Source organism: Heloderma suspectum, chromosome 7 (genome assembly GCF_057233095.1).
Source record: "Heloderma suspectum isolate Gila_16-S chromosome 7, 16-S_ref, whole genome shotgun sequence".
Lineage (NCBI taxonomy): Eukaryota > Metazoa > Chordata > Lepidosauria > Squamata > Helodermatidae > Heloderma > Heloderma suspectum.
The window spans coordinates 103,156,396-103,177,266 of NC_139464.1; the positions used below are offsets into that span (position 1 = coordinate 103,156,396).

The 20,871-nt window shown below is 41.4% G+C and overlaps 1 protein-coding gene across 3 annotated transcripts in view; it reads left to right on the forward strand.

The window, feature by feature from the left end:
• LRRK2 (leucine rich repeat kinase 2) overlaps positions 1-20,871 on the forward strand; it is a 124,311-nt gene that overhangs the window by 46,342 nt on the left and 57,098 nt on the right. For 2 of the 3 annotated variants that reach the window (XM_084811013.1, XM_084811014.1), the window contains 14 exons: positions 232-360; positions 482-652; positions 2,283-2,541; positions 3,477-3,665; positions 5,570-5,688; positions 6,395-6,464; positions 7,455-7,675; positions 9,971-10,221; positions 11,812-11,960; positions 13,414-13,507; positions 15,523-15,709; positions 16,899-17,080; positions 17,924-18,153; positions 20,205-20,332. In XM_084811013.1, the coding sequence (XP_084667139.1) occupies positions 232-360; positions 482-652; positions 2,283-2,541; positions 3,477-3,665; positions 5,570-5,688; positions 6,395-6,464; positions 7,455-7,675; positions 9,971-10,221; positions 11,812-11,960; positions 13,414-13,507; positions 15,523-15,709; positions 16,899-17,080; positions 17,924-18,153; positions 20,205-20,332 (2,379 nt within the window). Of the gene's footprint in view, positions 1-231; positions 361-481; positions 653-2,282; positions 2,542-3,476; positions 3,666-5,569; positions 5,689-6,394; positions 6,465-7,454; positions 7,676-8,186; positions 8,253-9,970; positions 10,222-11,811; positions 11,961-13,413; positions 13,508-15,522; positions 15,710-16,898; positions 17,081-17,923; positions 18,154-20,204; positions 20,333-20,871 lie in introns of all 3 variants that reach the window. The other variant, XM_084811012.1, reaches the window with a different exon arrangement.

A 20,871-nucleotide genomic window follows, 5' to 3' on the forward strand; every position in this document is an offset into this window, starting at 1 on the left:
CCCTATGCACACTTCCCAGGAAATAAGTCCTATTGAACTCAGGAGTATTATTTTTCAATTAACATGTATAGGATTGTGCTGTACATTTACTAAAATGGTTTTTGTCCAATTTGTCCTTTTGGTCTTAAATGTTTCTTGTTTTCTTGCTGCGTTTGAGGTAATGTATAGGGTTTGCTTTTAGCAACATACTCTTGGCTGCAGTCCACATCATCTTGGTCTCTTTACCTGTAGGGATTTCGCACAATTATAACAATCCTTGACCTGTCACCTTGTTTTGCGAAGTTGCTAATACAGGAGTCATTTGACACAGCTGTTTTCTATCAGATGTCCATGTGTTTCACTGAACAAAGAGACCAGCAGGTATGTCTTATCTTTCAGTCTTTTACTCTAGCCCCTTCCCTGCCTGTTCCCCAGCACATTTTAATCTGATACGTTCTGGAAGGTGTTCACCCTGTTTCAATTGCCTGTCTTCTCAATTTAGTTTCAGAGTCTTTGCTGCAAGTGCTTTGCTAAAATAGCTGACAGTGATGATTTAAAAAACCTGATGCTGGAGAAAGCCTGTGCTGAATACAATAGCATTATGGCTGAATGTTTGCTGTTGCTGGGAGCTGACATGAATAAGAAGACAAAGGCAAACTCTTTAATTTATCAAGTATGTTTGTTAAAATGTAAATCTTTGCATTGATCTGAAAGATGTGTGCCTGGATTTAAACAGCAGCAACAACAATCTCATCCTACAAAAACAACTGAAATGCAGAGGCACCAAACACATTTTGAGTATGTTGAGCAGAACATTTCTTTTTTCGTTTAAAGGCTGCCCTTTGAAAAAGGGCAATTTGAGCCCAAACATCCTACATGTGCTAGAATGGCATCTATGTATTAAAAAAACCAGCCCCAACATTCCATCCCACTCCCCTAACATTCTTTCTCCCAGGTGCGATCGCAAGCTGTTTCCCAGGACCATACAGTGCAGATAGCAACAGACTTGATTATTAATGTCCAGTCACCAGAGATGGCTTAGCTTAGAACCTCATGGTGTCTCTGTGTGCCTCCGCTTCCTTGTGTGCCTTTACTTTCTGTTATGTAAGTGAATGGCTGCTATTCATTTATCTGGGGGAAAGCAAATTGCTACACTTGGGAACGACGGTGAGGGCAAAATCTGCCCTCACCTTGACAATGGCTCGCCAGCCGCAGAAGCCCTTGAACTGGACAAGCCTTTCTTCTGCACGTACTTCACTTGTCCTAATAGCATTCTTGAAGGGCTGCAGCTCAGTGGTAACATACATGCTTTACGTGCAGAAGGTCCCAGATTTGATTCCCAGCACCTCCAAGTAGGGCTGGAAAAACTGTCTGAAACCCTGAAGAGCTGCTGCCAATCATGTTGATCTGGATTCCCCCCCTCCCCCCATAACCATTCATATTAAAGCTACCTTTGTATGATGAATCACTACTTCTACAGGGGAATTGACCCCATTTTGCTTTGCATGCTTCATTTTTGTTTTGCTTCTTCTAATTGTACAGTGTTCTGAACACCACCTTCTCAAATAATCTGAGCAATAAAAATGTCCCCATGGATTTCTGGGACTCACAATGTCCTGGTGTTTGAATGACTAACAATGGGTGTTGGGAAGAACATTGTGCAAGGAGCTAAGGAGCCTTGCTTCCAAATAGGCACTGGAATGAATTGATTTTTTTTATGGTTGCGCTCTGAACCATATCAAACTCTGATGGACCAGTCCTTTTTGTAAAATGTTCAGAAAGCATGCCGTTAAAACCTCCAGTTCCAGTCTCTTGGGTGTTGGAAAGAGACCTTTTTGGAAGAGCTTGAACCCTCTTGACTCTTCATAGACCTGGCTTCTTTTGGTCTGCAGTGTACATATGTTTTGGTGCAGAGTGACATGAGAATAGGGAGGATCCTTATTGTGCACCTGGTTTAAATTAATATGGCAAAATTGCAGCACTTCCACTGAATGAATTTATGACAAGTCCTGTGATCATGGTAAGTCCATTTTCCTGGCAGTTTTCCTAAATTAGCCTGCTCCAGAGACTTTGCACACTGAAGGGAAAAACACAGGTTTTAGTTTTGTACAGCTTATATGTACAACAGAGGAAGTAAGCATCAACAACTTATGTAGAAATGAATATGCAAAATAAAAACTCTGTATGCAAAAGCACGTCATAAGAAATATAAATGTATACATTTATGTTGTTGGGAGGCACTCCCACCAGATTGTCACAATCCTAAGTGTCATTGATTCATTCTTCCACTTCTCCTGTAATAGGTTTGTGAGAAAGGAAGCAATCCTAAGTTGATAAAACTGCTCCTGAATAGTGGTGCTCGAGAGCAGGATGTCCGGAGTGCTTTAACAGTCAGCATCAAGAAAGGAGATAGCCAGATCATTAGCCTGCTCTTAAAAAAGCTTAGTCTGGATGTAGCCAACAGCAGCATCTGTCTCGGAGGATTCGGCATTGGTAGAATTGAACCTTCTTGGCTGAGCCCCTTATTTCCAGATAAACAAACATCCTTCAGGAAACAAACAAGTAAGAGGCTGTAGACTAGATGTTGATATTAAAGCATGTGCTTTAATGTACCAAACTACCCTGCAGCTTTGACTGGTTCAAAGGTAGCTGCTGAACAAACCGTGTAAGCCAGGGGATTTTTTATGTGCCATTGATTTAGTGTGTGTATGTATGTATGTGTATGTGTCGGGAGGTTAGAAGTACTTGGTTAGCTTAGCTGGCTTGGGTAACTCCGATCTCTTTTCATGCACAAAGGTGTGAAGATTTATAATAGTTGGTCATTTCTATTTTGCCATGCTTCATGTCTTATAAATCTCCTAAGTGTTTTAAATTTGAAGCATTAATGGCTTCATCTTTCTTACATCAGCTTTCAGAGTTTTGACAGACCCAGAATTACTGGGGTGGTGTGTGAGTAGAAGGATATTCGTTTCAGGTATTTTCCTGTATTCACTGTCTTGTGTGGGGCAATATTTTTGTATCTTTTCGCATTCGCTCAGTTTGAGTTATCATATCTCAGCTTAATAAGCTGAGATATGGATGAGCCTGAAAATGCAGCCGTTTTTTCTCATTCCTTTACACCATGCCTGAATGCAGTGGAGAAGTCGTCAATCATAGTTTCCCAGTTTGTCCAAACTGGGAAACTATGCTTACCAGCTTCCAAGCAAGCTATGGTATTAAACCACAGTTTGAAGTTGGTTTAATAGCCTGGCTTGTTCCAAAGCTAGTAACTATAGCTTCTTGGTTCAGATGAGAGTAGAGGTTCTTGGTGGTAGAGGCTTCCTAATTTAGTTACTACTCACGCGAAGGGATGAGCAAAGAGGCTACATGCATAGGCAAAAGGCTTATTCATATCTCTGCTTATTAACCTGAGATATGATCATCTGAAGATGGCCACTGTATATGTACTTTGTCCAGTGTTTCTAAAAATGGTACTTTATTGGTCTTTTGCACATTAGATGCAGGTTCTGCATTGGCCAGAATGGTGCTTAGATATCAAAGGACAAGCAGCTATGTGGAACAGAGAAGATCCAGTTCTGATGTAAACAGCTGTGAAGATACAACAGAGAAGTGTGATGATTGGGCATTCCTACCAGACCCTTTAGTTGACAGTGTTTTCCGCTTGAGTGACGATATAGATAGTGAAGGTACATTTGCTGGTGAAAAGAAAGGATTTGCCATCCCATTACAGTGTTAGCCTAGAACTAGTCTAAGCTGACCTGTTTGGTTGTCATTGATATGGGGAGTTTCTTCAATATTGAGTGCGTATGTGTGTATATTTTTTTATACCTGCACACCTTAGATGGATCTGCAGTGTATGGGAATGATGTAGAACTAGAGAGAGAAGAGGGGGCTAGGAGGATGTATAGGGATCTGCTTCTCTTTAGTGCCCCTGGCAAAGGTTTCTGTCTGCACTGTTTTAAAAAGATAAAAGACAACTTCCTCTCTGCCACCGCTCTCCAGATTCACTAAATGTCATGTTCATCTTTTCCCACTCTGTCTCCTGCATTGCTGAAGGGCTCTGCTTGCATTCACATAATCACAATCATCACCATCTCAAACATTGTTTATTGGATGTCATTTTGTATTTTAACATCCTGTCTATGATGGGAAGCAGTTCTGTGCTACTGCATTTCCGCAAGCAGCAACAGCTTTAAAGGAACAGATGGAATAAAAAGGTACACACTACCTTCTCACCATGGGTTCCCAACTTTCATCTAGCATCCAAGAGAATACAAGGAAGAATTCAATCCCCTTTCCTTCCAGTTGAACAGTTTTTCCCCCTTTTTCTCTATAGTAGAGATGCATAACTCAAAGCACCCAAAAGGTCTTTTTATTAGCGATGTTGCCGAAATTCAGTATGAGTCTATTTGTAAGTTAAATCTGGCATGTTCAGAATTCTTGAATGTATAACAAGCTCTGACTTCAATGCAGTGGACTTTAAAAATGTTCATAGTTCACACTGAGTTAATTTATATTTTCTGTCCCTGCCATGCACAGGTTGTGGGGCGTGGTTCTTAGTAAACATACAGTAATACAAGATGGTCAGAGGGCTTTTAAAGCATGTTATTTATTTATTTGTGTGTGTGTGTGTTTGTTTATTTATTTAAATCTTCTCCAAGACACCAGGAAGTGCACCTTCAGCCACACACTTTCAGAAATGGGGCTACAAGTGTCCCTGGAAAGGCTCCACATGATCATGTGACCTTGTTTCCAGGGTCTATATGGAGAGACGGCCATCTTTTCTCCTTTCTGTTCAGTCCCTGGAAATAATGCTATGTAGTGCCATTTTCAGGGCCCATTCTAGCCCCTTTTTTGAAAGTGTATAGCTGTAGCTGCGTTCCCAGCCTCTCAGAGAGGATACTTTTCTTTTTAAAGAAGAAAATGGTTAAAAAGCCCTCAGACTACCTCGTATTACTGTGTAAGTTTAAAATAATCATTACTTTGAAATCTCATAACAACGGGGAACTTTCGTCCAAACTTAAAAACATTGCATTCGTAACATGGTGAGCAAACTATGAATTATGACAGGGTCAATTCTCCGTTGCTCCTTCTTAGTAGCATTACAACTGCAGGCCACACTTTGGCTCAGTCATAGTATTCATAGCCCAGGGATGGGGAATGTGACGTTTTGGCCTACATCTCCCATCTGCCCTAATCACCATAGCCGATTATGAGGACTGATGGGCGTTGTAGACCAAAATATCTGGAGGGCAACAAGTTGCCTACCTCTGCTATAGCCAGTGACTGCCTTTAGTCATGGATATGTAGTCAAAGGAAAGATAAAAAGGGTATTGGAGAACCAAGAAGGAGAAGCAAGTGAAAACATAATGCAGAGAAGTAGTATGTGCTATGTTATATATGTAATTTTAGCTTTATATATATTAACACCAGTTCCTGCTATGCTACTGGTTTTCATTTGATAACATTTTTGGAATATAGGCTGCTATTTGTTTCTTGGAATTGTTTTTAATTAACTTTTTTTTTATGGTTTGCTTCAGTGATATGTAGCCATTGTTATCATCCTGTTCAATCATCTTTTTTGTCACAGGGAGCGAAAGCTCATTTCATGTGAAGAGGAAATCCAACTCTGTAGCAGTTTCAGATCTCCACAAAGACATGGCCTTGCAGTTGTGTTCTCCTACCCTGCCAAGGCATTCCAACTCTGTGGTAAGCCAAGTCTCTTAAGTGGGTGTAAATCACACAAGAGGTGTATCTGTAAGTGATGAAGATAATCACTAGGTGATTTCCTGTGGTTTCCCCCTCTCAAGTAAGATGTGGAACTTGTGCAGCATAAATGGATACAAATAACAATAGAATAGCAGTGCTTTACAGCTGAATTTTGTGAACAGTCAGTATAGGAAATGGCGCCTGATCCACAGATCCTTGCTTAAAGCTTTAGATTAGACTGTGTGCATCATGTTACATAGGAACATAAAACATAGGAAGCTGCCTTATACTGAGTCAGACCATCGGTTCATCTTGCGCAGTACTGTGGACACTGACCGGCAAAGGTTCTCCAGGGTTTCAGGCAGGATTTTTTCCAGCCCTAACTAGAGATGCCGGGGATTGAACCTGGGACCTTCTGCATGGAAAGCAGGGGCTCTACCGCTGAGTCACAGCCCCTCCATCATAACATCTCTCCTGAAATCTCCAAATGCATAGTACGCACACATACTTTCCTTTTGTCAGCACTGTCCTCTCCATTTGTGGGGAACCTCTGCCCCATTTAATTCACTGGAGTGCCTGTCTAGGGACGAGGATGTCTCTGGTCATGTTGATCTGTTAATAGCGGCGTTGCAATTGAGGTATGATGTTTTCTTAAAGACATGAAAGCGTTCATAACTGTGATGTCTGAATTTTTGGCATTGTCCAGGGAGCTGGGTCACATTATGAACCATTAAGAAAGCAGGGAAGAAAAATAACATCTTCCGAAGAATTGCATAGTAAGTAGAAAAATTATGATTGGTTTTAAAGTTTTAACTTGGGAAATCGTGTGTGTGTGTGTGTGTATCGTTCTATATTCAGTTAGGTTCTGTAGAACATGTCTAATAAAAATATACTTGTGTGTCAGCTAGACCCTGAGCATAAGCAAAACAGTCTGTCAGTTTGCCTATAGCTATTCACCCGCAGAAGAGATCACAGATGTCAACACATGAACCTGCCAGGTCAGAGTTTGGTCCATTTAACCCAGTATTGTCTGTTCTGACTGGTAGCTGCTTTCCAAGGTCTCTGGTGAGGGTCTTTCTGAACTCCACTACATGAGATCCTTCTAGGAAGAGTGCTGTAAATTTGAATCTGGGCCATCTATAGGTAAAGCAGGGGGAAGAAACCTTTTGGACCAGTGGTCACATTTGTAAATTTGAGAAACTCTCCTGAGAACAACCATACAGTGGCTACGATGGGTGGGCTAGTCACAAAGGACAAGGAACCTGCCCAGAGGCATTCATTACAAATTAAAATAGCAGCAGCTAGAAACCCCCACCTTGCTCTGAAGCAATCCCAGCTGCCAGTAAGAAAATAAAAAATATATATTTTTAAATAAAAACTGTGAGAAGGGTGTCTTGATGGGCACCACAGAAGGTTTCTAGTGGGAGATTGGTGCCTATGGGCACCACATTGCCTACCCTTGATGTAAATAAAATGTTAATTATTAACATTATTGTGGCACTGTGCCAATATCCATTTGCAGAAATGTATTTTTGCAAGTAAAGTTTTGTATAAAAATCTTTCCCTTTCCTCTTACTCCTACACACAAATATTTAAGTGTGTGGTAGATGCTTATTGTCAGCACATTAAGGTAACTTGTCAACCTGAAGGCTCTTCATCCATCAGTGAAAAAGTCCTTAAGTGCTCAGAACTGCTAGTAAGCAATAAATGAAATCCATGGAATAGCAGGCCAGTCCTAATCTGCTTCTGCATTTATTTTAAAATAGAAGGCGTCTCTAAATTCCAATCAGACATAAAGCGATCGAACAGTTTCTGTTCATCAGTCTCCGACAAGGAATATATTAAATCGCTAGACCTTTCATCAAATGAGCTGGAGGATATAGATGGCATCAGTCAAAGCTTGTCCTTAACTACTCATTTGGAACATCTTGAGAAATTAGAGCTACATCAAAATGCCCTTTCGTGCATTCCAGAACAGCTGTGTGAGGTGAGTCTACATAATGGTAGAAAATGCTGCCTTTGACCATGACGTGTTCCCTCATGAGCCAGGTTTGTATAATACAGACGTTTCATTCTAATTTTTATGCCTCCTTAACATTAAGCCAGTTATGGATGGGAGGTACTTTTTTGGTAATGTATTGATGGCTAGGAGGCCATATAAGGGATGCTTAGGTTGTGTGGTGTAATGGATAGTTTGTTGGGCTTGGACTGTGGAGAGAGTGGTTCAAATCCACACTCAGCCATGAAGCTTGCTAGGTGACCTTGGGACAGTTGCATTGTCTTAGCCTAATCTGCCTCACAGGGTTGTGAGGATAAAATGGACACATAGGAATCCATCTAAACCACTTAAATTCATTTGGAGGAACTCCTTGAAATAATAGCATTTTTGCTAGATTTTTGCACTTTCCCAATATATACAGAGTATGTTACAGCACCATAAACAATCTCTGGGGCATAACAGAAATTTTGCAAGCTAATTTTCTTTTTCTTTTTTGCAGAAAACACGTTGGCAGCCTGGACTAATTTTTTGTTGCATGTTTGGAAAACACAAAATGGGCACCAGGGTACCCTCGTGTTGGATTTGACCTTTCTTACACATAAAACAAACTGGTCTTTTTGCCATGTCTCAAAAATTGCTTATAGTGTCCTGATGGATTCTCAGAATTTACTTGGTGCAAGAAATCCTCTGAGTAGTTGTGTATTGAAAATTAACTTGAATGGAACTTGTAAAATTTAGCACTTTAACCTGGAACTGGTTACAGAACCAACTTTCAGAGTGAAATAGCTGTATTTCACTATTTTTTTAAAAAATGAAAAGAAAAAAAATAGTGGAAATGAGATAAAGCCTCACCCACCCCCGTTGGAACATGAACTAATACTGGACCACTTAAGACAAACCTGCTTAGGGATTTTATTGTATTAAGCGGTATATACGTATTACAAATAAATAAATAAATAAATAAATAATAAAGGCTATTCATCAATCCCCTGCCTGTGATGAACAGTAAACAATAAAATGGGCAGGCCCTGCAAACAGTCAACATTTAACATTCAGAAGGAGCTTTGTTGAACAGGACTTAGTTGTGAGAAAACATTATAGAAGGATCATGGCCATTGGAAAGATACTGCTGAATAATATAGTCCTATATGAAGTGCCATGAGAAACCTCCATTTTAATTCCACTTCCAGCTAATTACAGAAAAGCAGTAATCCAGCAGTGCTAAAGGGCTCTAGTGTGGAAGTGGGGTGGGGTGGGGGGAGCAAATGTCACAAAATGATGAAACCCTGCTACACGAGGGAGAGGGAACCTTGCTTGTGTTTACCACATTTTAAAGCTTTGAAGCGTTCTTGCACTTGAGTGGTAGAGAGGGTGAGTGCTTATCCTTTAAAAATAAGGGGTACCTGACATGAAGATGTCTCTTATTAATATTATTATCAATATCATTTATATACCACCTTATCTGAGAAAAAACCATCAAGGCAGTGTGCAACAATTTAAAACAATAAACCCTTGTCACAATGAAAAAACCAAGAACATTAAAAAACAGTAAAACATTAAAACAGCTACAAAATGTAAATGGCTAAATTAAAAAGATGTGTGTTTACACCCTTTCTAAAGGCTAAGAGGGTGAGAGCTAATTGTAGTTCTTGAGAGAGGGCATTCCGTAGTTTGAGAGTGACACAGAAGACAGCCTGCTCATGTGTGCCCAACAAACGGGCCTCTGTGGGTAACGGTGCCCTCAAAAGAGCCTCTCCTGCAGATCTTAATTCCTGGGCAGGTAATGAGACAGGTGGCCCCCTAGATAGCCAGGTCCTAAGCTGTTTTGGGCTCTAAAGTTAAACTCCTTGATTTGAGCCCAGAAAGCAATTGCAATCCAGTGCAGGTCTCTCAAGACAGGTGTAATATGGTCCTGATACCATGCGCCTGTTAGCAGCCTAGCTGCACTGCACCACTTGAGGTTTCTGGATAGTCTTCAGCGGTAGCCCCAGGTGGAATGCATTGCAGTAATCTAAATGCATTGATGTTACCGGAGCTACCCAGTAGGTTTCCACACAGCATAACAACTGGTGTACTTAACTGGGGGAAGATAGCATTTCCTCAGCAGCAAAATCTAGCTGTTTGAATTGTGGGAATATGTGGCATTCCCATGACAGGAGCTCAGGCCGGGATCTATTTGTATTCTATTATCTGTACATTTACTGTATCCTATTATAATAATAAATTTAACATTCATGTTTTTTGTTATAGAAAGTCAGACACAAACCTTTTTTTTCCTTTCAGACCTTGAAATCTTTGAGTTACCTGGATCTGCATAGTAACCATTTAACATCTTTTCCTGCATACCTGTTGAAAATGCCACGTATAGCACACCTCGATGTTTCACGCAATGACATTGGCCCATCCCTAATTGTGGATGCAAAGATTGTCTGTCCCACTCTAAAGCTTCTGAACGTATCATACAACCAATTGTCATGCTTTCCTGAATTTCTTGCCAATGTTGCAGAAAAACTGGAGCATCTTATATTAGAAGGGTGAGCACACAGTGGTCTTGACAGATGTTTTTCAAGGGTTGCTGGCTGCACAGAACAGCAGGCCGAGGAAGCTCTTGGTGAAAATGTGTCCTGTGGTTGTAGACATCCCGATCCATGTGCTATACTCTTCCTTCTGCCTGCCCTTGTCTAATGCACTTGGAGGCAATCCTGCAGGCACTTTCTCCTGTCCTGCTCCACAGTATAGCTTGCATAGTGCTTTTGTTCCTTTTGATAGGCAGAATTCCATGGCTGTCTACACAATATTGCCACGATTGCCCTGTTGTATACTACCAGAACATCTACCTATGGTGGAGCTATGGGCATTTGAAAGGAAATCCATACAAGACAGGAACGTGTTGCTTTCTACACAGATGCGTGTTCCAACACTTGCACCTCATCAAGATAGTTTGTTTGACTGGGACCCGTCTCTGTTTGTAAAGTCTACTTGAACACTTCCAAGCGTGCCACAGAGAAGCTTGCAGGAAATGTGTGAACATACATCTAGCCAAAGAATCAGTAGCACTGATTTCTTATATGACTTTGTCTATTTAAGAATGAACCTTATCACTTTAGACTGCAGTGACTGGAGGTTCTCGTGCAAGGGTCAACGTGTTTAGAGTGAGGGTGTCTGCTATTTAACCTGTACTGTTGTGTTCATGACCTGTGCTAGTTGACTCCCTTCTTATAAGTGGAAAGAGACAATTGAAACCAAAACGGGAACATCAACCTCGTATGATCTCAGGGGTTCACCAAAGTATAAACCTGAACATCAAATTCATACTGCAGTCCTAAGTTCACTTACTCAGGAGTAAATGCCTTTGGCCTCAGTAGGGTTTGCTGCTGAGTAAAACTACTTTGGGTTGTAGTGCTGAGCATAGGCAGGAATGTGTGGCCTTGTGTTTGCAGATTTGGCCCTCAGTGGACAACTTCTATATGTCCCTCTGTGAGCAACCCATAAGCCCCTGCAAGCCCTTCAAGTCACTGCCTCTTTCCCTCCATCCCCATTGCCTTTGCACCCCCTTGTAGCTGCCAATTCTATATCACCAGCCACTGACAGCAAGTTATGGACTAGGACATAACATGGTCTTATTTTTGTTTTGACAGTTTATTTGGAAGGTGAAATAAAATCCTCTTAGGGCACAATCTTGTGCATGTTTAGACAGAAAAAAGTCCTACAACTCCCAGCATGCCCCAGCCAGCATGCTGGGAGTTGTAGGATTTTTTTGTCTAGACATGCATAGGATTGCACCCTTATTTTCCTTTTTGTTATTTCAAGAAGTGTCAGGTATTTCTACTGTACATTTGAGGCTTGATCCCTTGCTCTAATGTTCACAATTAGTTTCTGTGTGTCTATCTGAGTTTTCTTTCCATTCCATTCCATTCCATTTCAGTTACCTTGTGAGAGAGATTATGGAGGGGATTCTCCCGTGGTTACTGACTGTGTAGTTAGGTGGCAGATTTGGGGAAAAGCTTGTGCATGATTGTATTTACCAGCCAAAACATGAACTGCCAGTGTCTGGCACCTTTTCATTTTGTAAGGATGTAGTTGTTAATTCTTCTTGTAACGCTTTCATTTTTCTTTTCTCTTAGTAACAAACTTTCAGGTATAGTGTCACCTATCCATTTAAAAGAACTGAAAGTTCTAAACCTTAGTAAGAATGCCATAGCCTCACTTGCTGAGAATTTTCTAAAGGATTGTTTGAAACTGGAGATACTCAACGCTGGGATGAATTTACTTGGTGAGTATACACTGCCAGAAGGGGTGAAGGTGGTGGGGTCCGGGAGCGAGTGAAGTGAGAAATGTGTAGGTAAAGGAAGACAGCAAATATTTATGGTGTTGTGGTTTTCTCGGCTGTGCTCTGGTGGATTGATAAGGGCAGTGCTGCCTTAATTATTAGTAGCTTTTAGTTACTAGTGTGCTTGTTTTATTATTTTCTTAGGTCATGTATTTTTTAAATGCTGCACATCTCTGACTTTGGGCAGAGACGCTATTGGGAAATATTATATATTATAAATTAAAATATATTATACATTAAATATAAAAAGCAGCCTGAAAAATAGAAAGCCTTAATAACTGTTATAGCAAGCTAGAAAGTGGAGTGTATAGTTTTATTGCCAGTTAGTAATTGTTCATTATTTTATTCTTTTATTGTTGTTTTATTATATTTTAGTGGCATTGACATTGTATGTTCACCACTTTGATAACTTTGTGGAAAGCGGTATATCAATCTATATAATAGAGGGACAAACCCCACCATATATTTTTAAAAGAAAAAATCCCCAGAATTTTTGGAAATGTGCACTGTTGTGCACTGATGCTATACACATGATTTTTGTGTTCCCCTATCTACACCCAAGTACAAAATGCTTTGTTAGAAGTGGTCCTAATTTTGCCATATTACAGATGGGGAATTGAGGTTGAGAGATGAGGACTTGCAAAAAGCTACTTGTTCAGTTCATGACTGAGGTGTGATTTGAGTCCACACCCCACACTCTTTCTTAATGTGGCTTTTCCAGGTGAATTTCCTTGTTGCTAATCTGTTGCATAGGATCTAGACATCTTCCCTTTCAAGGAGGCCCTTCTGTTTTGAGGATATCTCCTTTTCCGAGCACTCAACACTCCATATATTGCTGGAAAAGTGATGCCTTTTTTGGCTAGAGAGGAATTAGTGCATTTGCAGTGAAGTGTTACAAGTACCTGTTGGGATTGCCTATCATGTCCCTGATGAGTGATGCAATGACCCTTTTCCCACCTGTGCCATTTTCTTTGATCTTTAAATAAAAAATGTAATCCCCCACTGTGCTGCCACAATACTGGAGCGTTCTGCCATCAGCACTTTGAAGTGAGCTTCCTACTTTCCCTGCCATTTTCAAGGCTAGGTGAAACTGACTTAAGAGAAGAGGGGTTCTCTGCATGAACCACTGTGCAGCTAAGACAGGGAAGGTACTTAGGAGGTGCAGCTTCCAGAACATATACCACAATAAAGGAGCATGGCTATTTCCCACCCTCCAAATCCATGACATGGGATCTTCTGTGCGGTAGATAAAATGTGATCAAGTTGCAAGGTAGTTGTTCATCAAAAAAGTCCTATGCTACAGGAAGGTGCATATTTGATATCTTCCATCTTTCTGTATTATTCAGTAATTTTTACAATACATTAAAATAATCACATTTCTCTTTTGTATTTTTAGATACCATACATGATTTGCCATCTAACATAACTACCTTAAAATTATCTCAGAATAATTTTGCTAGTATTCCAGAAGAAATTCTTCTTCTTCCACAGTAAGTTACTACAGTATTTTCTTTCCTGGAAGAATTCTATACATAAGCAAAAACTGCACCTAATATTCTTGCTAAGTCTTCATAATAACTTTCACTGAAGGTTATTATTGTTTCAGTTAATCAACTAAAACTACTGCATTCACTGTTTGGAAAAAGACCATTCTATTGACATTCCAAGCTGACCATTTTGCTTCTACTAATCAAAGAAATGTTCCAAGGGGGAAAAAAAATCCCTAAGTGTGTAGCGAGGGGAGAACCCCACAAAACAGCCAGATGAACACTGAGCATGCTTAGTCAGCACAGAATGCTGATTGGCTGTTGTGGGGGGAAACTGAAAAACAGGATAAGGGGGAAGGGAATGGTGTGTCCGGAATCTTGAACAGCAGCATTCCACACTGCAACATTTTGTTGCGGGTCCCACTTGTATTTTTCTCTCCTCTTCTATCCTCCTGTGTTAAGCATTTCATCTCACAAGTTCCTTAGTGGACAGGCCTTTTGGGGATGTCAGCCAAATCAGGGCCTGCCCCTTGATCATCTGGGGTCTGCCCGTACATTAGCCACCTGGACACCTTAGATCAGGGGTGGGCAACTTCTGGGGGTTTGGCGGCCACATTGCCCCCAATGGGAGCCACACCCCTGACCCACCACCACATTTGCTGCTAAAATTTGGCAGTGCTGTGGCAGCAAAAAAGTGCTGATTTTGCTTGCTTGAAAATAAGGTATGGGGGGAACATATGCCTTGTTTGGAAGCAGGACTGTGCTCCTGGAAACCGTCCAGGAACGCAATTCTGCCTCCAATCAGGGTGTGTGGTCCCTGTGAGCCTTATGTTTAAACAAAACACCGCGTTGTTGATGTTTCTGCAGTGGTGGCAGAAAATTCAGCAACAGCAGCAGTTGGGGGGTGGGAGGATGCAAAACAGGCATTGGGCCCATGTGTTTTACCCACCCCTGCCTTAGACTTTAGAAATGCTCCTGCTAGTCTTCCAAAAGTTACACATACATTACTTCAAATCTGTGGAATTGCCATTTCTTTCCCTGAAGCTGGGTTTCTAGCAACTTGTAAAAATAGGACTTCCCTAATTGATTTTCATAAGTGCAGGGCCAAAGCATTCCAATCCCAGCCTTTATTTGCTTGCTTGCTTGCTTGCTTATAAAAATTATATGCCACCTTATCTGCTAAAAAGCCATCAAGGCACTATACATCAATTTGAAACGATAAAAACAAGAACATTTAAAAATTAAAACTACATATTTTAAAAGACTAAATTGAAAAGATGCATCTTTACTCACTTTCTAAAGGCCAAGTGATTGGGGGCCAATTATAGCTCTTGAGGGGGTGCATTCCATAGTTTGGGGGTGACACAGGAGAAATCCCTTTCATGCATATACAACAAATGGGCCTCAGTGGGTAATGTCCTGAAAAGGGCCTCTTCTGCAGATCTTCATACTCTGGCAGGTTCATAGTGAGACAAGCAATCTAGATAGCCAGGTCCTAAGCCATGTTGGGCTTTAAAGGTTAAAACCAACACTATGAATTGAGCCTGGAAAGCCATTGGCAGCCAGTGCAGGTCTTTCAGGAGAGGTGTAAAATAGTCCCCATACCATGTACCCGTTAGCAACCAAGCCATCTGACCAAGTCCCTATTCCTTGTTAGTACAGAAACAGAAATAAACAGGCATCCTTTGGGCAATATGCTCATTTAACTTGGAATACAGTAAGTAATATAAGTGTCTATTCCTGAATGAATACTCATTTTAAAGAAATAAACATTTGGGTTTGGTGTCTCATCCCGCCTTTTTTAATCATCAAGCTATTTGCAGCATCTGACTATTTCTGTACTGCTCCTTCTCTCTTCTCTCTTTCTGTTTTATACATTTTCCACTATAGAAATATTTTGAAGTTTCAGTATCCTCTCAGGCATTTTGTTCTGTGTGATATCATGATTTTTTATTCTTACATCCTAATTGTTTCATTAGTTAGTAGCAATTATGTTAATGTTCCTCTTTTTCTTTTAGTTTGCGCTCAGTGGATTTAAGCAGCAATAACATTAAAATTTTACCTGGTCCCATGCACTGGAAATCCTCTAATTTAAGAGAAGTGCTGTTTAACCATAATCAAATAAGCATCCTAGACTTGTATGAAAAAGCTTTCTCATGGTCTCGGCTTGAAAAGCTACACCTATCTGACAATAAGCTAAAAGAGGTAATGTATAAGCTTACCTATCGATTTGGTGATGGTGGTTGGGAATAATATTCTGCCTTCACCACAGTGCAGTCAGTAAAAAATATTCTTAGGGCCAGGATATTTCTGATAATCTCTTGTAATTAGTGCTTTCTTCGCAAAATTATTTAAGCCTTTCAGCACTAATTTCTTTTGTGCCAGAGGGGTTGGATGGGCTTATCACTAAGCAACTGCCTAGATCAGGGGTGGTTCTATCTATCTATCTATCTATCTATCTATCTGTCTGCACATTCACATCACGTTACAATAAAAATATAGAGCATAATAAATATGAAATATAAAATATAGACAGGAAGATCACAAACGTATGTCTAGGTTACAGATACAGTTTTTTGCCTCAGTTGTCACAGCCAGGTAATCAGCAAAGTCTCCATTGTAGGCTCGGTTTTGATACTCTGTCACTATGTGTTGGGTAGTTTGTTTTTCAGCCCCACAATCACAATTTGATGATGTTATTTTGCCCCATTTATAAAGGGCATCTGCACATCTACCATGACCCATGCGAATTCGGTTCAAGGTTCTCCATATTACATGGGGCTGGTCATATCCAGGTGGTTTTTCCAAGATGCAGGGCAAACTTCGGCATTGTGGAGGACAGTTTCCTAGCCAATGTTGTTTCCACGTGTTGTGGATATTAAAATCATCTTCTAGAAGAGCTTTAACGGTAGAAATGGCTGGTTGTCTCGATCTTAGCCTGTTTCGTTCCAAGTAGGTTACGTCATTTAATATTGGTAGCTGGAGATTGTCAATAATCATGGGTGGTCATAAAGCAGATCGGGATCTACTGGTGTATCTCTGTATGATTCGCAGTAGATCAGCAAGGATTTCTGACTCCTAATTGTCTAACAGTAGCAGCAACAAAACAACACCCTTTCTGCATACCCTGCTGAAATGAAGAAAGCTTTGGCTAACCAGGACTTGATTTTTGTGTGCACATATGCCACAGAAACAGATGGGAAAGATGTTCCATCCTCAGAACTTGATGCAGAAGCTTGTGCTGCAGAGGAACGGAGATGGGCAGCCAACAGTGCACAGAAGAAGGCTCAGCAGGCGGAGCTCACAGATAGAAGAGCCCTATCACAGTTAATGAGGATACAGCTATAGTTCAGTATATTAATAACTGTCTAATACTCTGTCTTTCTCTTTCTAGATTCCTCCTCAAATTGGGTTCCTTGATAACTTGACATCTTTTGATGTAAGTTACAATCCAGAGTTAAGATGCTTTCCCGATGAAATGGGAAAGTTGTCCAAAATCTGGGACCTTCCTCTCGAAGGGTTACATCTTAACTTGGACTTCAAGCATGTGGGATGGAAAGCCAGGGACATTATAAGGTTAGTTTTCCGTCCATTTGTCTTTGTGTGTGTCTGGTGGATAGTGGTGGTGGTGATATGATAATGATGCAGGAGAAGAAAATTAGCTGTTCTACTTGAAAATGTTTTGTATAGGTCTGGGTTGCCCTTATGAGCTAAGAGACAGTCAGCTTCCTAACATTTATATCCTTGCATGAAGCCAGACAGGTATTACCGATAATGTGTCATAACATTGCATTGTTGTTTTTTATTTTAACCTTTCAAAGATATGAACAGTTTTTGCAGTGCTTGTTAAACAATCGCAAGATATTTTGCTTTCGGAATGAGTTTCTTTGTCCACATTCAGATGTAACAATAAATGAGAATGAGCCTAGGTGAGCCTTGAGCTCATGCACTCCCCTCTCCTCCTCTGGCATGGCTGAGAGGAGGAGTTTAAAAGCTTTCACTTCTTCTTTAACCCAACCACAGCTCAACATTATGTCCAGACCCAGATCAGCTTTGGCTATTGGGTAGTATATCAATGAAATCAACAGTGGTTAGTCTTAAGTATGGCTAGTTGAAACAAGCCATAATTTGAAGTTGGCTTGTTTCAAATAGCCATAGTTAGGACTAACCACAGTTGATCTGGGTTTGGACATAAGCTCTGGTTGGGCTACAGCCCAAGCTTCTGAATTTGTCAGCCGTGCTGGAGGATGGTGGTGGTGGAAGCACATGGCTGGGTGGAAGCACCAGTAAAATTCCATGTTTGAAGCAGAGCAATTGCACACTAAAAGCCATCTGGAAGCACCCTTCATATATGAAGAGGTGTTTTTTTTAATGATGATTTTCTCACAAAGTTTCCCTCCACCCTGCCCCATATTCTAGATTTCTTCAACAGCGTTTGAAGAAGGCTGTCCCTTATAACCGGATGAAGCTCATGATCGTTGGAAATACTGGCAGTGGTAAAACTACATTGTTGCAACAGCTAATGAAATGCAAGCGGCCCGACTTGGGGATTCAGAATGCTACAATTGGAATTGATGTGAATGACTGGAGAGTTCCAGTGAAGGGCAAAGTAAAGAAAGATCTAGTGTTAAATGTCTGGGACTTTGCAGGTATTTCCTCATATTGACGTTTAATATGGGGCAAGATTGGAGGATCTCGGTGTTCATAGAGCTTATGTATGGTGGGAAAATGGGGGGTCACAGCCACTTTGGTACCAACTCTGCTCATCCCTCTTTCAGTCCCACTGCATGTCATGTTTTGAAGGCCTTGTCAAATTAGGCCCAAACCACACAGCTATTTCCTGGATTTTATGTGGGTTAATTATGGCATGTCTGGGCCTGCGTGGTCCAGGTCTTGGGCAAGCCAGGTGGCTGGACAGGTGAGCCCTGTGGTTAGTTCATGTGCAAGCCTTAGCATGCATAGGCTCTATACCAGAACTGGGCAACTTTGGGAAGTGCGGGGGCCATTCCCCCCCCCCCACCGTGGGCTGCAGTCCATGGAGTGAGACCCCCCCAAATACTTTTTTTTTAAGGAAAAATGGCATCTGAAGCTGTGATGGAACATGAAAAGGATCAAATTTAGCTTCCTTGCAGGCTAAATCTGACCCTTTTTGGCATTCCATAGCAGCTATAGAAATCATTCACCTATGTCATTTTTTAACATTTATATTTCAGACCACCCTTCTTCGTCAGGTGGGGTGGCAAGGGGCAGTGAAGAGAGCATGCAGCTCGCTGCCTGTCTGTTGCCCACCCCTGCTCTATACACTTGGAGCCTTGTCCAAACCAATTTACAACAAGTTCATCAAAAGAGTCTTGGGTCACGTTCAGTAAAATCTTGGTGACCCAAGCTGTCATGTGGGAGCATAGAATCATAGAATAGTAGGGTTGGAAGGGGCCTACAAGGCCATCGAGCCCAACCCCCTGCTCAGTGCAGGAATCCAAATCAGAGCATCCCTGACAGGTGGCTGTCCAGCCTCGTCTTCCACGCCTCCAGTGTGGGAGAGACCACTATTGCATTTTGGATATGTGAAAAGTGCCAGAGGTCATTGAACAAATATAATGAAAGGGGGTTGTCAACCTTGATAGGTGGGTTGTTAAAACTGGGTTAGTAGTCATGGATAATCAACTACTAACCTGGATTTAAAGATAATTGCCAGGTTCCAAAGAGTGGCTATGTGCACATGAGAACAGTGCACTCAGCCCAGACCCTTCTTTTCCCTATTTTGTTCAGCTGATTCTGCTCCTAAATATACAAACCACTTTGCAATATTAACAATGATCATGTTCAGCAGAGGGAAGCGCTGCAAAGGAAAGGGAAACCGGAGCCCTTCCCTGGAGCCTCCAAATATGTGCATAAGAATAACAGAGTACAGACCAAGTTAAATTCTAAAAATCATTCAAAAACTTCAGGACTCTTGAGAGTTTGGACTCTCTTCTGTCTAATCTGGACTCTGCTAGCATGTATGAGAACACATGAGCGAGAGAACACTTTTGGGAACAAGGTGCTATTCTGTGGTGCTACTCTTTCTTGTCAGCCTAAAATAGGGGTGGGCAAGTTGGTCTGGCCTACAACTGTTTTGCCGTTTTGGCCTACAACTCCCATCAGCCCTAGCCAGCATAGCCAATGGTGAGGAATCATGGGAGTTGTAAGCCAAAGCATCTGGAAAGCCACAAGTTGCCCATCCCTAGCCTAAAAAGATTTTAACTATGTTTAGTTTTTGTGAGGATTGGAGGTTGTGCATATTAGCAGTGTAAAGATTTCTGATAATGTATTGTAGTTTTCCGTGGCCTAGAAGAGTGAAAGACCCATGATGAGCCATGATGCCCAGAGGCTCCACTTTGCATATCCAACCCCCACTTGGCAGTTGTGATGTCATGCAAACATGGTGACCATGGGTTATGCGAGGGTTAAATAACCCATGGTCTGTTCTAGGGTTATGAGAGGGTTGTTTAACCTTCATAGAACCTACACTCACTGGGTTCGCATGACATGACAATCCCGTAGTGGGGGTTGGATATGCAAAAGGGTGGCCATGCGCGTCCTGCATGCACCGCAGCCTCTCCATGGATTAAATAACTCATGATAGGCTGTCGTGTCATGTGAACTGGCCCAGAGAGAGAGAAAACAAGTGCATAATGAAAAAAATATTCTTATTATTTAGGCCAGGAAGAATTCTACAGTGCTCACCCCCACTTTATGACCCAGAGAGCTCTGTACCTTACTGTTTATGACCTTAGCAAAGGAGAGGCTGAAGTGGATGCTATGAAGCCATGGCTGTTTAATATCAAGGTAACATATTTATAGATGGACTTTGAAATGATGTTATACAGAGTTTGTAAGTCTGTCTATACCTTAGGTAATGTTTTAAGTACAAAAGCAGTTTTGTTTTGTTTTGTTTTGTTTTGTTTTGTTTTGTTAGTAGCCCCAACCCCCGCAAATAGTCACTGAGACCCTTCCTTTGTCACTGTCTCATCTCTAGCCCTGTTCAGGCATTATACCTGAACATGAAACAGCAATGCACGTGGAGGTCACAGGGCCATGCATGCCAGCCCTGCTGCCAACATTCCTGGCCATCCCACCTTGAGCAGGAAGATCAGAAGTAGGGTTCTCTGCACATTCGAGTGAATGCAAATAGAAGCTGCCACAAGTAGAAGCTTTTGCTTGAAAGCACATAGAAGCCCCCTTCAGGCCTTCCCACTCAACACTGGACATTCAGAGATGGAGAAGGCAACAAGGCTGGTGTGCACGGGGAAGTTGGAGCCAGAGCCAGGGCCCCTGTGCCCCCTAAACACGTCGCTGATTTCGGTGCAGGCATACTGTCTGAACAG